The sequence below is a fragment of the Xenopus tropicalis genome, chromosome 3 (assembly GCF_000004195.4).
Source record: "Xenopus tropicalis strain Nigerian chromosome 3, UCB_Xtro_10.0, whole genome shotgun sequence".
Lineage (NCBI taxonomy): Eukaryota > Metazoa > Chordata > Amphibia > Anura > Pipidae > Xenopus > Xenopus tropicalis.
This window is the reverse complement of record NC_030679.2, coordinates 48,400,379-48,416,426: the sequence shown is the minus strand read 5'-3', so window position 1 is coordinate 48,416,426 and position 16,048 is coordinate 48,400,379. Positions and strand designations below refer to the sequence as shown.

The following is a 16,048-nucleotide window of genomic DNA, read 5'->3' as shown; positions in this document are numbered from 1 at the left end:
ATGTTAGGGACCCCCCCTAGTGATTATAATCACTTAGCTGATAACCTAGGCGGTGGTTCCTGTTAGCAGAAAACTGCGCTGCCCCAGGGATCCTCCTAGTGAGCACCTCCTAGTGAGTCAACCTCATCTTTCTTCAAAATCCAGGCCCAATGCACATGCAGTAGAGTGAAAAAGGTGGGTTTATTGTTACAGTTCAGCTTTTCACTCTACTGCGCGTGCGCACCCAGCATGAAGAAAGAAGCAGGAAGAGGATGGCTTGCTTGTACCCCGGCCGGAGCAGGTTTCTAACAGGAGCACCTGTATCAGGTAGGTGATTACAATTACTGGGGTGCCTAACATTTGGCATCCCTCAATGTTTAAAGGTTTCCTTCTCATACTGCTTTGTTTCCTAGAAGCCGTTATGAATATGATCACCCTAGCAGCAACTGACTGGAACCTATAGATATTTCCAACAAAAAAAACGTGCAAACAACAGCAACAAAGAGAACAAAATGTCACGTTTTGCAGGAAAAGGATCATCATTGCTAGAATATATTTTGATTATTCAAGAGTATATTTACAACTTACAGCTAGCAAATATATGAAAATAGAGTATAAAGCCTAAAAGGACAAACCATTTTTACCCCCCCCCCCCCCCGGAAGGTTCACAGCTAAGCAAAGCAGTACAGGTATGGGACCTGTTATCCAGAATGCTCGGGACCTGGTGTTTTCCGGATAAGGGATTTTTCCATAATTTGGATCTCCATAACTTAAGTCTGTTAAAAATATTGAAATATTGAATAAACCCAGTGGGCTTCTTTTGCCTCCAATAAGGATTAATTATATCTTAGTTGGGATCAAGTACAAAGTATTGTTTTATTATTAGAGAGAAAATTTAAATAATTTTTATAAATTAGAATTATTTGCTTAAAATGGAGTCTAAGGGAGATGGCCTTTCTGTAATTCAGGACTTTCAGGATAACAGGTATCCGGATAAGGGGTCCAATACCTGTATTCTTAAAGGGGCGGTTCATTTGGCTACAACTAAAGAAGCAAAGTGAGCAAAACTAACTCCTGGACCTGTACAGCCCAAATTTAGTTCTACTGAAGCACAAAACATACCTATACACGATCTGTGAGTGCAAATACCTGCTCTTGCACAGTGACTTAGCATTGATGATCCTTCAAAAAAATAAATAAATAAACAAACTACAAGATATGCTGGAACAAAATAACCAAGTTAAAATGACATCACAATTTATTTATAAAGTAAAAATACGCTTTTAAATACAATGTGCAAAGACAAACACACACAGACATCTGAGTCTGCAGGAAAGAAAGGTTGCCGTTTAATCAGGCACACTGTCCCCCTGTATCAGCAGGGGGGACAGCAGCTCACACAATGATATGAGGAATGTATTTCTTTTTTTTTTTTTTTTTTATATCTAGTTGGTGCAAACAATCATTTAAATGTTAACGATGGGCAAAAGTGCTTTTGTGAAGATTATTTGTTCAGTTAATGCAAAAAAAAAATAATATATATATATTCTCTTGATTTTTTTTTTTGGAAACTGAATCTTGGTATGTAAAAATGTTCTTGCCCTGAGGAAGATACAGTAAAACTATCAATTTTGTTTTTAAATTATTAGTCTATGCCCCTTCCCACAAAAAAATCTCCAGATAAGAATGGTTTAGATGGGAGCACAAAACTAAAAAAAATCTAAAAATTAAAATGTTTCTTTGGAAGAAGAAACATACAATTTGAATCTTAAAAATCTTAAATTTTCTTGTGTACATGTAAAATTGGGTCACTAGGTGTATATAGTATACACTGCTATCTCATATATTTATATCATAGTTAAAGAGTTGTTCCTTGCCTGTTTTAATAATCCCATACTATTACATTGTTATGTCCTTGCAGTCTGTATGCTAGAAACCCCAGTTAAGTGTAGAATAATCAGCAAAATCTGAACTAGGGGAACATTTTTGAGAAAATTTATATTGTACAATGGTGGATCATAAACAAATGTAAATGCCAAACAGTTATCCATGATTACAAAAGACACCGTAAAAAGAGATCTAGCCAAAGAGGTCTTTCAGATCATTGCTGGCCGAACTACTACTTTTCATAGCATTTGTTGGCTGAGTAAAGCTCTGTGGGTTGAAAAATGGGTTGGACTGAGTGCCAAAGCCAACTTGATTGTTTATGCCAGTCTGTGCAGCTGGGCCACTTGGGGCCAGAGAACTTTGTGAGGGTACAAATTGGTTGAGCCATGGATTTTGATTCTGTTGAGACATTTGGTTCATACTCACTTTGGATTTTTGAGGACCAAACAAATTGTCTAAAGAGGAGATGTTAGCAGTGGGTCTGATGTTCTGGCTCTGTTGTAGCATGCCAGGAGCGCTGCCCAATGAATTGAAATTGTGCATGTTAGAAGGCACTGGCATTGCAGTACCTTTGCTCATTCCTATAGGGCCTGTACTGCTGAAGAAATTTTGGTTTGGATTTCCAGCTCCCATTGTGAATGCAGATGGATTGAATGTTGGATTTGAGTTAAGTCCATTTTGCATATTTCTATTTGCGCTCATATTGTCAACTGGTGTGGGAAACCCAATGTTTCCAGCCACGTTAGGCATTGGAGCAAATCCACCAATGGCTGGTTTCGAGTTACCAATTGAAAGACTACCCAAGGATGACATGTTTTCCATAAGGGTCGCTGTCAGGTCCTTGGTCTGCAAAACAGGTAAAGTCATGTTATTCCAATGTTCATTAACACACTTTCCTGCTACCTGTATATGGTAAAATGATAGAATGCATTTAGAAAAGAGAAAAACGAATGCCTCTCATACACAAAGAAGTTTAGATACCCTGAAGGAGAGAATGCTAAAGTCATTTACGGACATCTTCATTATTACATTATTACAATTTCTGAACAAGCAAAACAAGCAGGCAAATTTGTGCATGCTAATACCCCTTTGTTTCATTTCTTTGTATAGCATATGATATTTGATGGCCTTAAGCATTATAAAATTTCAATTGTGCATTTCTTATGAAACCTTTCTTACCTGTTTTGCAGGTGCCACAGGTGTAACTGTGCTAGGAGTAAGCGGCTGCTGGCTTTTTAACTTTTGTGCTTGCTCCTGTTCTTTTGCTAGTTTTTGCTTCTCTTCAAGTGTAAGTGATGCCTTTGGAAACATAGGAAGATGTGTTACAAACAGCTACAGGTTATGAATTCCTTTATTTGGTTTACAGTACAGGTATGGGATCCCTTATCCCGGAAACCAGTTATCCAGAAAGTTCCAAATTACGGAAAGGCCATCTCCCATAGACTCCATTATAAAAAAATCATTCTAATTTTCAAAAATGATTTCCTTTTTCTCTGTAATAATAAAACAGTACCTTGTACTTGATCCCAACTAAGATATAATTTATCCTTATTGGAGGCAAAACAATCCTATTGGGTTTAAATGATTTTTTAGTAGACATAAGGTGTGGAGATCCAAATTATGGAAAGATCCCTTATCCAGAAAGCTCTGGGTCCTGAGCATTCTGGATAACAGGTCCTATGCCTGTATAATATTTCAGTAAATTGCTACCTATTCTACACAATATAATATCATGATTATCCAGGCGGTGATCATATGAAATTACTATTCTGGCAAACCTTGGAGAAAAATAAGTTTAGATATTCTCTAACTATGGGGCATATTTATCAAAAAGGACCTTATTTGTGAAAGTTAAACTGTTTTTACTTCTTTTTTTTAACAATCGGATTCCACATGTACAAAATAATATTCATTGCAAGAGAATACCAAAGTAGCATAGGATTTGGCATATATAGTCGATATAGGGTATGGTAATATGCGTTGGTTGTCTTATATCTGGTCGTCTTGGAGTTCAGGAGTGGCAGGGTAATTGGCTGTCTCACTCTTGGGTGTGCCAAATTACGAAAGTTAAACTTTTGCTTTACAAACTATAGCTGTCTCTGTATGTGTAGTGCATCAAGCTTCCTTGGACCATCAAGGCACAATGCAACTGGCTATGGACACAGAAGAGTTGCTTAGCATATACGGCCAGTGGTGCTGTTCCCATAGTAAATAAGCATCAGTGAGTTTTTCTGGTAATGCTATGCCTGAAGCATTCCATTTTGGGCCTAGTAAAGATAGCCTCTATCACTATTTTTCCATTCAAAGGAAATAATAAAGAAAAAAAAAAGAGAAAAAAAAAAGAGAAAATAAAAGGGTACAGTGGCCATTTACTAAAACCAGATTTAATGTACAAGATAAAATGTAACCAAGACTACACTTATTCACCTTTACTGGCTGCTTCTGTACATGTCCATTTTCTTTCTTGTCATTGACACCTGACAGCAAATCTTGCCCAATGCTGTTAAAAATGTTTGTCTGTGGAAAAGATGTAATCTTTAATAAATAATTTATTTAAAGAACTGTAAAGAAAACGTTATGTACAAGCTGTTCAAGCATTCGGCTTACATGCGTCTTCGTGAGTACAGCACTAAAGGGAAAAAAAGGGCTGCATTTTGCCCTGTGCTCCCTTGTGGCGGAACAGAGGAGAACCCCACTGCAGGGAGAAATGCCATCTGCATGAGCCCTAATTTCTGTGAAAACAACTTTTCAAATTTGCTTATTTCTGCTAGTCGCATTTGAAATTTACAGGCTCACTTGTAGGAACCTTAGTGAAAAGCCTCTTTGAAATGTTTCAATACCTTCCACAACTGTTGTTGAAAGGTTAATAGTAAGGCTGCAGCATCCCCTTAATCACTTGGGATTCCTTCTCCTCCTGTAACTCACTCGGCCCCCTCCCTTAGTAACTGACTTTGGCTTTTGGCTTACTGAGCGTGCTCAGTTCATATCAACTAAAGTTACCAAACACACCCTCCAGTCTAGCAGCCAGTAAAGAGATGGCACTGCTGCTGTGCTCTAGCTGTGTACTGGGTAGAGAAACACGTTTTTTTCCTGCTAAATTTCTCAACCTCCCAAGCTCAGCTTAACCATTCCAGTGCTCAGCCAAAGCAGGAGGAATTTTTTTCTGCTTGTGTAATCCTGCATTCTTGACTGCATGAATTTTACAGTGCACATGTGCTGTTTAGGTAAATGTCACTGAAGATGTTTGAGAGGGAAAATGGCTGATGGGTGAAAGCTGCTATCTGTTTTAGGAAATTGTAATTGGTTCTGGCGAACTGAGGAGATATATGCAATACAAATGGTGTAGATTGGGTGGGGGAGATGTGCCCAACTTATATACACATGGTAGGAAAATGTAGGGGTTTACATGTTCTGTTACATGTTATAAATAATAAGCTGCATAACAGTAGGCATTTATACTGAACAGGGCAAAAAAGGCCCCGGGTACACAGCAGGTAAGCTGTATATATGCAGTGAGTTTAGTTCTTACAAACAACTGGTTAAAATCAGGTCCGGACTGCGATTCAGAAAAGGCCCTGGCATTTCAAGAGAGGCCCACACAGACTCCTAAGAGCCCAATAAATAGTGACTGTCTATGACATCTTACAGCAGCCCCTCTGCCAGAAAACACAGATTGCCAGTCCGGGCCTGGTTCAAATCCCATTGCTCTCTATAAGACTATCGAATGAAAATCTCATATAAAATAGGACAGTTGTGGCCAAGAAATTGTATATTTGAAGATGCTCGATCAGCATACTCAAATTTAAAGTGGGATTTTTTTTTTTTTACATATAGACTGGTTCTGTTTCATAGCAGTTTACATTAGAGTTACTCTATGTGCTATTATTATTTATAAATAAAGGCTTGAGTTTGTCCAGTAAGGGTGATGCAGGAAAGGAGAGAGATTTTACTGTGGTACATATAGAGAAATGAAAATTAAGAAAAACGCACAGCAAACATGAACTTCTTTTAACTACAATCTCATCTTTTGTACCTGATTGGCAGACTTGGCAGGCTGTTGTTCTGTACTAAGGTTGAGCTGGCTTGTTATATTCAGTGACCTTGATGAAAAAAGGAAAAATCACATTCATAATTTTCATAAACAGGCATAATGCAAAATGTCTAAATTGATGTACTTTCACCAAGAACAAAAATCGTCACAACATTAGCAATTTACTAAGATATGAGTGTAACAAATTTTGGTGTATTAACATTATATTGATGAATATTTATGTGCAGTTACAACATGAACTTGATACAAATAAGGGATGTAACATGTTGAGGATTCAATAGGGGTTTTCCACAGACATTATAACTACTAGGTAGGAATAAAACTTTACCAAGCTACTTTGTTACTCTTTTTCCTAGACTTTACCCACCCATGACCTAAGGCCCAACAACTGTAACTTTTGTTTAAAAACAACGTTAACATTAGCAGTACTTACTTTTGCTGTTCTTGCATAGTATGAATTTGTTCAAGTTTGGTTTTGTGTTCAGATTCTAATTTGTTTAACATCTCCTTAATCACTGCCATAAATGAATTAAACTGTAAAAAAAAATATACATAAATTATGGAAATAAGTAGTAACAGACAGGTATCATTTGGCAGTAAGCTGTTTATTCAATTTCCCCCACCCCCATGCTCTGATTCATCAGAAACACCTGTATGTGTGTTCTGAAGACACCCTGAAAATAATCTGCAGACACCAATGCACCAGGGTAAATATAATAATCCTAATGCTCGGAACAACATCCCATCATGTCCTTATCCAGGTTTCAGACCCTGGAAGAAGTTATTTCTGGTTCCCAAAATTACCCTTTTTTCAGTGTCAGGCAAAGCTATAGTAGGCTTTTGAGTAGTTTCTTATGAAGACTTCATGAAAGTTACACGTTTGTCCTTTCCTGGGAGCCAGATTACTTAAACTGCTTTCCTGTGTCCCAAGATCAAGTCACAGTGCACTGCTTTATGAAGGTTCAGTATAAATATACTATTTAAATAAAGGACAACGGAAAGTGATAGAAAAAAAAAATCGCTTCACATTTTCAGAATTTGTTATTCTATGAAGCCTGTATTATTTCTGTGATATCTTAAGTGCTTTACTTTCATCTGTCTCACAATGAAAACATCATTCTGTGTGTAGGTCTAGTTTAGTGTCTGGATCGAACATTTTTGTTAATCTTTCTTAAGTATTGAGTATTTCCATTCGCGGTTTTTAGACACATGTGGAGAGCATTTTATTTGCTGCACAAACTAACCTGTGTATACCCTCATTCTAACTGTATGGGATCCATTATCCAGAAGTATTTGAAACCCCAGATCCTGAGCATTCTGGATTATAGATCCTACGCCTGTATTATTTAAAATACATTGGATAAGAAGTCTACATATAAAAAGTGTGATGTAACACTGTTCTTACCTGGCTGAGATTAAGGTTATTGTCAATACTAAGAGGAATAAGATGTGGCAGCACTTTGCCAGCCAGCTGTTCTTTGGTAATACCAAGTTTCTTATGCGTAAACGTACATTTGTAAATACCTATAAAAATGAAAAAAGTTACTACAGAAAAATAATCATGTACAATTTTTTTTAATTGTCAGATAAAGATTAGTATATCACCATGAAAGAACTCAGTTAATGCAAATTTTCTACCATACCTACTTAGCAATGACATAGTAATATGCAACTGTTACACACAAACCTGTTAAGACGAATACTTTGAAAACTAGCAATGCTATTTATTGTTTGGGAAAAAAAAAATACTGTTTTGTACTAACACCATAATGGGGATGAATTAGTCTTTAAATGTGTGCTACAAACATATGATTGTGAGAAGTCCTTTAGTATAAGGAAATTAGCTATCTATATGATGTCAAATATAGGCAAGTACAGGTTTAACAGTGGCAATTTTTAAATTTTGTCGCAAATTGACTTTTTGACTCTCAAAGCCTGCAGCTGCCATGATTTAATTAGGAATGTTTTTTGGGGTTTTTTTGTACATTCATTTGAATGTATAGTAGAAATGTAAAATACGTTGCAGGTTTTTTGCTTTTACACTTGGGGCTGGATCAGCCAAATCACCTGTTATGGGCTACACAGTTTTTTGACAAAACCTAAATATGTACACGTCACCAGCATAAGTTGTGCCTGAGCAAATCTTAAAGTAATTATACCTAGAATTCCCATGAGGACTGCAGGTTCTCGTGATGGAATTTGTTGTAAAAAAGGCAATAGTTCATCAATTACAAACCACTTATCCAGGTATTCCAAAATTTTTCCCAAACAAACCAAAGAATTTACACGTACCTACGAGCAAAAATATATACATGTAAGATGAATTCAGCATTTTTGGATAATTCATTCATATCTGTACAGAAAAGGTAAGAATTATACCCGGTATCATTTGCAATGTCTAACTGCAACAACTGCAACTAATGTTATACATAGTGCCGTATAACTAATATCAGTATTCTTGGTTTATAAATATTATCTAGAAATATTATCGGTTTGCTAAATAGCTTAAGCTAAGCAAAACATAGCATTTGCTTAAAGGGGAAGCGATCTTCATTCTGAAGAGGCAGAAGTTCACGTAGAGATGGCTTTCCCCTAAAAGGATCAGAAATGATACAAAAGTATCTCACACAGATGCCAGATAGGATTGTGCAAACATCAAATGAAATGCTAGACAGCTTTGCTTGCTTAGCTAGGCGTCAGGCACTCAAGGGAACAATACTTTGTGGAGTTTTAATTAGAAAATGGATAATATTGCTAATAAGACTTTCTAAATTAATGATATGGAAAAATATATAGGTTTACTTACAGCAAGAGATGAAGTTTGTAAACAAGCATTCTTAATCCTTGGTATTAGGGAGTTCTTCATAGATGGGTAATCTATAAGGTTGGCAAATGTTGGTATTATGTTGAGGCACAGCTCCTACAAACAATAACACAAATTCCAATTTACCATAAATGTTCATGTTGTGTGTGCAAATGTATGTGTGCATCCCTGCATATCATACAAAGAGTTATTACTAACACTTCCCCTTTAAGATAGTGTCTTTGTGACTTTTTGCCCATACTATATAAAATGTTCCCACACCGTAACACTATACAAACAACCCAGAGAAATATACATTGCAAGAAACTGAAAAATATCGAAATGCACAAAATGTTATGAAAAGTGGTACTGCAATACTCATTTATGTATAGCAATTGCTAATCTCAGGCATATACCTGGATTTGTATTGAAGGGGCTTCGAGAGCCCTGTAGACCATAGGCAAGACACTATTTCTGATTTCATCTGGTGGAGTCTTTGTAAGAAGAAGATCCATTTTTTGCAGAAAAATGAGAAGAATCTGAAGGAAAAGAAACGTGGTGAGAAAAACACAAGCTTACAAACATCTTTTCTATACACCCATTTACACATATCATTAATATTTATAACTATATCAAACATACAGAACATTCACTCACCATGTTGCTAGCCTGAGGCATGAAAGTGAAGAACAACATGTGGAAAAATTATTACATTTAAATGATACACTCAAATGTATTTGAACTAATGAAACAAAGCATTGCAGTAAACATTCAAAGCAATATCTTTACTTATTCTACTTATCTTTACGTATTAATCACTGTATTAGGTCAATTGATAGTCTGGAAGCAATTCCACTTACCAATCACCTTTTGGTACACTTTCAGCATAATGACTGACAGAAGGGAAACTTGGCATTCTAGGTTAATTGCCAGGCATGCTAGAAAATATTTAATCCCCTAGGTTGAAAAATTTGAAGATGGCCCATAATTAAAGGGGAACTCCAGCTTTCAAACCAAAATTTGTTAAAGAGCCCCACACAACACAGAAAACCCTAATATAGCTATCACTGTAATATGTTCCTTCAAAAAGTATAAATAAATACCATTTTTATATGCTGGAATCCAGCTGCAAAACAGTTCTTCTCATGTCGACTAATTTGAGATCCTGGCAGGGGAGAAGGGACTAAAATATTGATTTTACAAATTCTAACAACTTTTCCCACAGCTTACTAACAGCATTCTAGAACTAAACTCACAATGCATTGCACTGTGTTCTTACTTTTCTTATTGACGTGATATTATCACGTGTGCAGAGAATTGTTGGATTTGGACGATGCAGGCTGAGGACACTTAACTACTGTTATATTTTATTTGCATCTCAGTCAGCCAGATCAGTAGGAGAACAGGGGGCCAGGCTTAGGTAACTGTCCCAAACCATATATTACATTAAAATCTGAAAAAGCTGCATATTTTTTAATTGATGTATAGTATACCACAAAGTTGCCTGAAATTATATTTATTTTAAAAAAGCTTAAGTTGTGTTTGGGTGGAGTTCCCCTTTAATGTTGCCATAATTTTGTGAATGTAGCTAAAGGACAAGAAAAGCTTTATTTACTAGAATGCCACTATGTTAGACATAGTTAAGTTTTTTGCTTAAGCCAATGGAAAAAAAATAGCACTGCATCACCATTTTACTTTTTCCAGTGTCTTCTTAGACACAGACGTATGCATGCACAGTAGAGTAACATTTTTAGGCTTTACTCTGCTGTGCATGCATGAGTCTATATCTGTGTTTGTACTATTTAAATAAAAATAAATAAATAATAAATAAAATGCCTTTAACTGTGGCTTGGATGTGTTCTTGAACAAGGAGAATATCCAAGGCTACCATAATGTGAGTATATAAATAGGTCTGATTAGGTATATGTATATGTGTGTGCACAGGGTATAATTTGGAGGGGTTGAATTTGATCAACCTAAATTAACAATGTAAAACAGGATGTAATGAAGAAGCCACTTGGATTAGTGGTGAAAGTGGTCAAGAAAACTCCAGTTACTTTATACTTTATTTTACTAGATACTGCATATTATGACCTGGATGAATGAGAATCTTTATAGACAAACCTGGATTGGTTCCTGTTGCCTGAAAACAGGCCCCAGGTCTGGCAGGATAAGCTTTGTATACTCTTCTTTTGTGCATTCTTCTGCAATCAGCAGAACATTGGGAAGAACAAAGGGCACCATGTCAGGGTTTACAAATTCCGATGTTAATGCTGGTAGTATTCGCTGTACAACCACGCGCTATAATAAGAAATAAGACAAGTGTAAAAATTTTGGAAATCAATAACTTGTAATATATAAAGTTTTTTTTCCACGACTACAGTATTTACTGGTAGTTCCGAAGATTTGTTCTGAACAAACTTGTGTACTTTTACAGAATCCTAAGGGGTATATTTATCATGCTGTGTAAAAAGTGGAGTGAAGCATTGCTGGTGACGTTGCCCAGGGCAACCAATCAGCAATTAGATTTCAACAGTTAGCAAATCAAAGCAAAGCATCTGATTGGCTACTATAATTAACATCATCAGTGAGTGATGTTTTACTCCACTTACACAGCATGATAAATATACCCCTTAAGTGTATATCTTTCATTCTACTGTGCATTTCTATTTCCTTTAAGCACCTTTAGTGCAAATCAGAGAATGATCAGTGGCCTCATCTAAATCTGATTATGTATAAGTTAATAAATAAAAAGTTTCTAGAATCATATACGGTATTTTAAATCTTGTATACACCATTAAAGAATGGTGTGTCCGTTTCTGTTAGTAAAGGAATCTGCATTTCATAAAACTGTTTAAATGAAAGTTCTAGTTTTTTTTCCCTTTTTATTTAGCTTTCTTATGTGCTCAACTTTTCGTAAACTATCATCACACTGCAGCACTGTAATGTATTAAAAAAAAATATAATGAACTGCAGACCATAGACTCCTTTTTGGTTGAGAATGTGGCAGGATCACATGACTGGAAGAAACTAAAGGGGCTCATGTTTACTAGGAAATATACAAGCAAAAAAGTAGCCATATCTTTTTCTGGCTGCTACTCTGTTTTACCTGTAGTTCCTGTGATCGGCTAAAAGCCCAGATGGCTTAATGTAATAAAACAATTTGCCATGTTGAATAGTTTCTGTAAAGACTGGCACTTAAGAATTGAAATCGACATGCAATTCTGTACCACACAAAATATTTTAAGAGATAGAATGCTTAAAGAGTACAAAATCCTGTACATACTACTGCACATGGAAACTTTACACTTGAAAAAACAGGTTACTCACTTTAGGCAGTTTTTGAAGAACTTTTGGTAACTCTTTAAAAAATTGTGACTTCTGGAGATTGTCTTGTTGAAAGAGGGAATCAAAGTACTGCAAAGTTACAACTCCAACATCATCAAAAAATGGTATCTGTAGAAAGTAAAAAGTCACCACATTATGCAGGCATCAGGAGCAACGACTAACAAAGTGTCTGTAATAATGTTCATAAAAGGGGCATGACACTAGAGACAGCTTCAAATACATTTGTTTGATGTGGAATTAGCCATAACAGAAACATACAACCAATTTGTTGCAGTTTGTTGTTAATCTACAGATTAGAGGATCTTTCTTGAGCTTTTTGAGAGGTAAATAGATGTGTAAGTATCTGAAGGAAATAATTATATTCACATGTTCTAATAAATGGAAAAGAAGTGCATTCCTCCAGTGGACATGTGCCCTTCCAGTATATCAATTTATCCCAGACTTTAATTTTGCAGATACCTTTGTCATTTGATCCGCATCCGGTCTTACAGTAGAAGTGACATTTAAGAGAAGCTTTACATGTTCTTTGACTTCTTCTGGGATATTCACAAGCACATTTGGATTTAAACGACTCAGCTTCAGAAAGAAAATAAAAAACAAAAAGCATAAATTAGGATACAGGAGAAAACATTAAAACTACTAGTATGTTTAATAAAGATATAAGGGGAGCACCACAAAAGCACCTTAGCATCATTCATAGTGTAAAAAGGGGGCAACATCTGCTATTTGTAAGGGGGAAAAATAGATAGATATTGATTGTATTCAAGGTGCTGATTAGGACTGGCTGTGTTCTATCCTGGGTGACCAATTTTAAAAGCACTTTTCAGGCCAACCCTTTCTGACTATAGAAGTTTGTATGTGGGCACTACGTGATTGCATTTTGCAGAAGGGGTAATGATGGAGGAGTCTGTGCTTTCTGCTTTAAGGTCATACATTTCCAAGCATTTCATAGAAACAAATATATAAGGGACTTCTCTACTCTTGTTGGGATCTCGTCTGACATTTTTGCAGGGCAAGTGTGCAAAGTGTTTAATTTGCCTAGTGGTTGTTCACACAGTTAACCTTGTGACTGCCTCATTGTTGGGGGACAGGTGTTTCTTGCAGATTTAGATTTTTATGGTGTACTTTTTATTTCTAAATTACACTGTTTACACAGCAAATAATTCACTCTACCATTTCCAATTTTATTGTTGAACCAAGAAATGTATTTTTTTAGCTGTAATTAGTGTGTAGGCAGCCATTTCTGTGCCTGAGTCTGAGCTTTCAGAAAAAGCCAACGTTACACATTAGAATTGCTTTCAGGTAACCTATTGTTTCTCCTACTCCCACGTAACCGGAGGAGTCACAAGCCAGACTTGGATTTCTTACTATTAGGTGTTATTCTGATATCTACTGGGAGCTGCTATCTTGCTCCCTTCCCATTGTTCTTCTGATCGGCTGCTGGGAGGGGGGTGATATCACTCCAACTTGCAGCTCAGCAGTAAAGTGTGATTAAAGTTTATTAGAACACAGGTCACATGGTTGTGGCACCCTGGGAAATGAAGAACTTGGCTAGCCCCATGTGAAATTTCAAAATGAAATATAGAAAAATGTGTGTTTTTTAAAAAAGGATTTTAATGCAGGATTCTGCTGGAGAAACTCAAAACATGTTTCCCAATGACAGTATTCCTTTAAACAGCTACATTAAAAGGCCTTATAAAAAGGAGAGTAAATAATGAATTCCTTCTCTCTCATGTTTGTACATGCAACCTTTTTAGTTAGTAATAAGTAGGGAACCAAATGTTGGGCCTGCTAACAGAAGCTTGAGCCCTGAATATATGAAACTATCTGAAGTAACAAAATGTTTTAATTCTATATGCTTGTAAGTCATATTGTCAGATAAATGTTTCTTTTAAATAAACCTCTCCTAGTTGTCAAGTACAATACAGACATGGGTTTGTTTATCTGGCTGTAGATAACTTCGAAGTCTGGGATTCTATTTTAAAGTAACATTGGTACAAAGCACTCTGACATTAGCACGACTACTTACCTGATCCAATTGCCTGCTGAAGCTTTTGTAAATATCTTGCTTGTTTACTTCAAAAATGGTTTTCCCTTTGTTATATACTGCATGAATAATAACTCCCAGTGAGTACATGTCACTAGCCGGGTCACAGCTCACTGATAATATGTATTCCGGAGCCAGATATTCTGGGTTTGGCAGACACAGAGGCGGTAAATTAGGGTCCCATTCTTTACATACAAACTTTGCCTAAAAAAAAAAAAAGTAATTTGCTTTAAATGAGATTGTGTATATATTGTTTATCCTATAAGGAGAATGCATCATTTTCTCTCAAAATGCACTATACTTAATATTGATTGACGATACACAAAGCAAATATGATGTTGGCCAAGTTCAAGTTGTTCATTTTTACTTGCTTAGAGCATGAATGCCGTTCAAATACATAGATTTATGCAAGACTGGGCAGAGGTAGAATTCCCACCTGGTTGAAGTTCAGCCTCAGAAAACTCCCAGATAGCTGTTGAATATATTGTAAAGCATTTCTGTTTCTTGAAGTGAAGTCATTCCCTATACTAAACATTAATGTATGATCTGAGAATACTAAAAAAGACCAAACAATTATGAAAACCCCCTTTATATTACCTCTTGATCTGAGGGGTTAGTTGCTGGATTGCAGAAATCAAAGCCCATTATTTTCCATGCTCCACTTTTGTTTAAAATTATATTTTCTGGCGTTAGGTTTGCATGGATCATTTTAACACTGCTATGCAAAAATGACAAGCCTTCAGATACCTAAGAGGAAAAAAAAAACAGATGTGTATTTAATATAAAATTGAAAGATGTATTACCCTGGGAGACTTCAGCAGCTGCAATACTATATATAATCAACAAGTCTAAAGAGGCAAATGTATGTAAATAAACAAAGCGCTGGCAAAAACCAAATATGTTGCTAGTGTAGTTTATCTTTTAGTTATTATAATTAATAATTTGCATTTATAAAGCTCCACATATTTTATACTGTACAGCAGAAGGCTGCTCATCTAAAATCTACAGATTATGTATGAATACTGATGTATGCAGGAGGTATAGGGGGCCCTACAGCATAGGAGGATTTTCATTAGGCGGAGAGTAGGGGTCGACGCATTTACACACACACACACATACATTTATACACACTTACATACATTTACACACACTTACAGCACACATTTTAGCATTTTTTTTTTCATTTTTCACACTTTTATACACTTATTTACACTCATATACACACTTACACACTATAACACAACTTTTACACATGTACACACATGTATACACAAACACTTTGGTTTTTTTTTTTTTTTTTTTTTCATTTTACCACTTTGTTTTTAGTTTCTTTTACCTAAAAAACTGTTTATTTTGACAGCATGACTATTGGATCAGATATTCTGACCACTATTTACACTGTCATGTGACTTATTTTGTTGTTTCACTGATTTGCACAATTTTTGTGGTTTTATCGCATTTTATCCCTGTATAAGTGTTCCTAGCTTTGCCAGGTGTAACTTTGGTGTACAAAAATAACTTTGCCTATTTTTAATTCATCAGAATGTGTACTTTCCAAAAATATATGGTTTTGTGGGGGTCTCTGTATAGTTAGGGGAAGTTTCGGCACATAATACACTGACAGGGGGCTCTGTGTGCAAAAGCTGAGTTGGCAGGCGAGAAATCCATATGCGCTATTTTCATTTTGGGTTCAGTACATACTGCAGACTTTGGTATATCTATGCATATTGGGCATCAAACTGTTCAGTAGACCTTAGGTGTTCCTATTTGGGGTGATTTGCCTTTGTACGCAAGAAATTGTGTGAGATAAATGCGGCAAATTGCAACATTTTTAGGCGATTTTCTGAAATGTCATAAAAACCAATAACTTTAGGAAAGCTCTGCAGATTGGTACTTTGGTGTAGAAAGGACTCTTTACCCTTGTTGGATTTGT

The 16,048-nt window shown here is 36.0% G+C and overlaps 1 protein-coding gene across 1 annotated transcript in view; it reads right to left on the bottom strand.

The window, feature by feature from the left end:
- Positions 1 to 1,219: 1,219 nt before the first annotated feature.
- Positions 1,220 to 16,048, bottom strand: part of scyl2 (SCY1 like pseudokinase 2) — a 29,458-nt gene continuing 14,629 nt past the window's right edge. Inside the window, exons 5-18 of the mRNA XM_002936831.5 lie at positions 14,713 to 14,862; positions 14,098 to 14,319; positions 12,528 to 12,644; positions 12,051 to 12,176; positions 10,845 to 11,021; positions 9,137 to 9,259; positions 8,724 to 8,837; positions 8,077 to 8,209; positions 7,323 to 7,441; positions 6,351 to 6,451; positions 5,900 to 5,966; positions 4,294 to 4,383; positions 3,046 to 3,165; positions 1,220 to 2,712 (exon numbers count right to left, since the gene is read on the bottom strand). Coding sequence (XP_002936877.2) covers positions 2,059 to 2,712; positions 3,046 to 3,165; positions 4,294 to 4,383; positions 5,900 to 5,966; positions 6,351 to 6,451; positions 7,323 to 7,441; positions 8,077 to 8,209; positions 8,724 to 8,837; positions 9,137 to 9,259; positions 10,845 to 11,021; positions 12,051 to 12,176; positions 12,528 to 12,644; positions 14,098 to 14,319; positions 14,713 to 14,862 — 2,313 coding nt within the window. The 3' untranslated portion in view covers positions 1,220 to 2,058. The remainder of the gene's footprint in view (positions 2,713 to 3,045; positions 3,166 to 4,293; positions 4,384 to 5,899; positions 5,967 to 6,350; positions 6,452 to 7,322; positions 7,442 to 8,076; positions 8,210 to 8,723; positions 8,838 to 9,136; positions 9,260 to 10,844; positions 11,022 to 12,050; positions 12,177 to 12,527; positions 12,645 to 14,097; positions 14,320 to 14,712; positions 14,863 to 16,048) is intronic.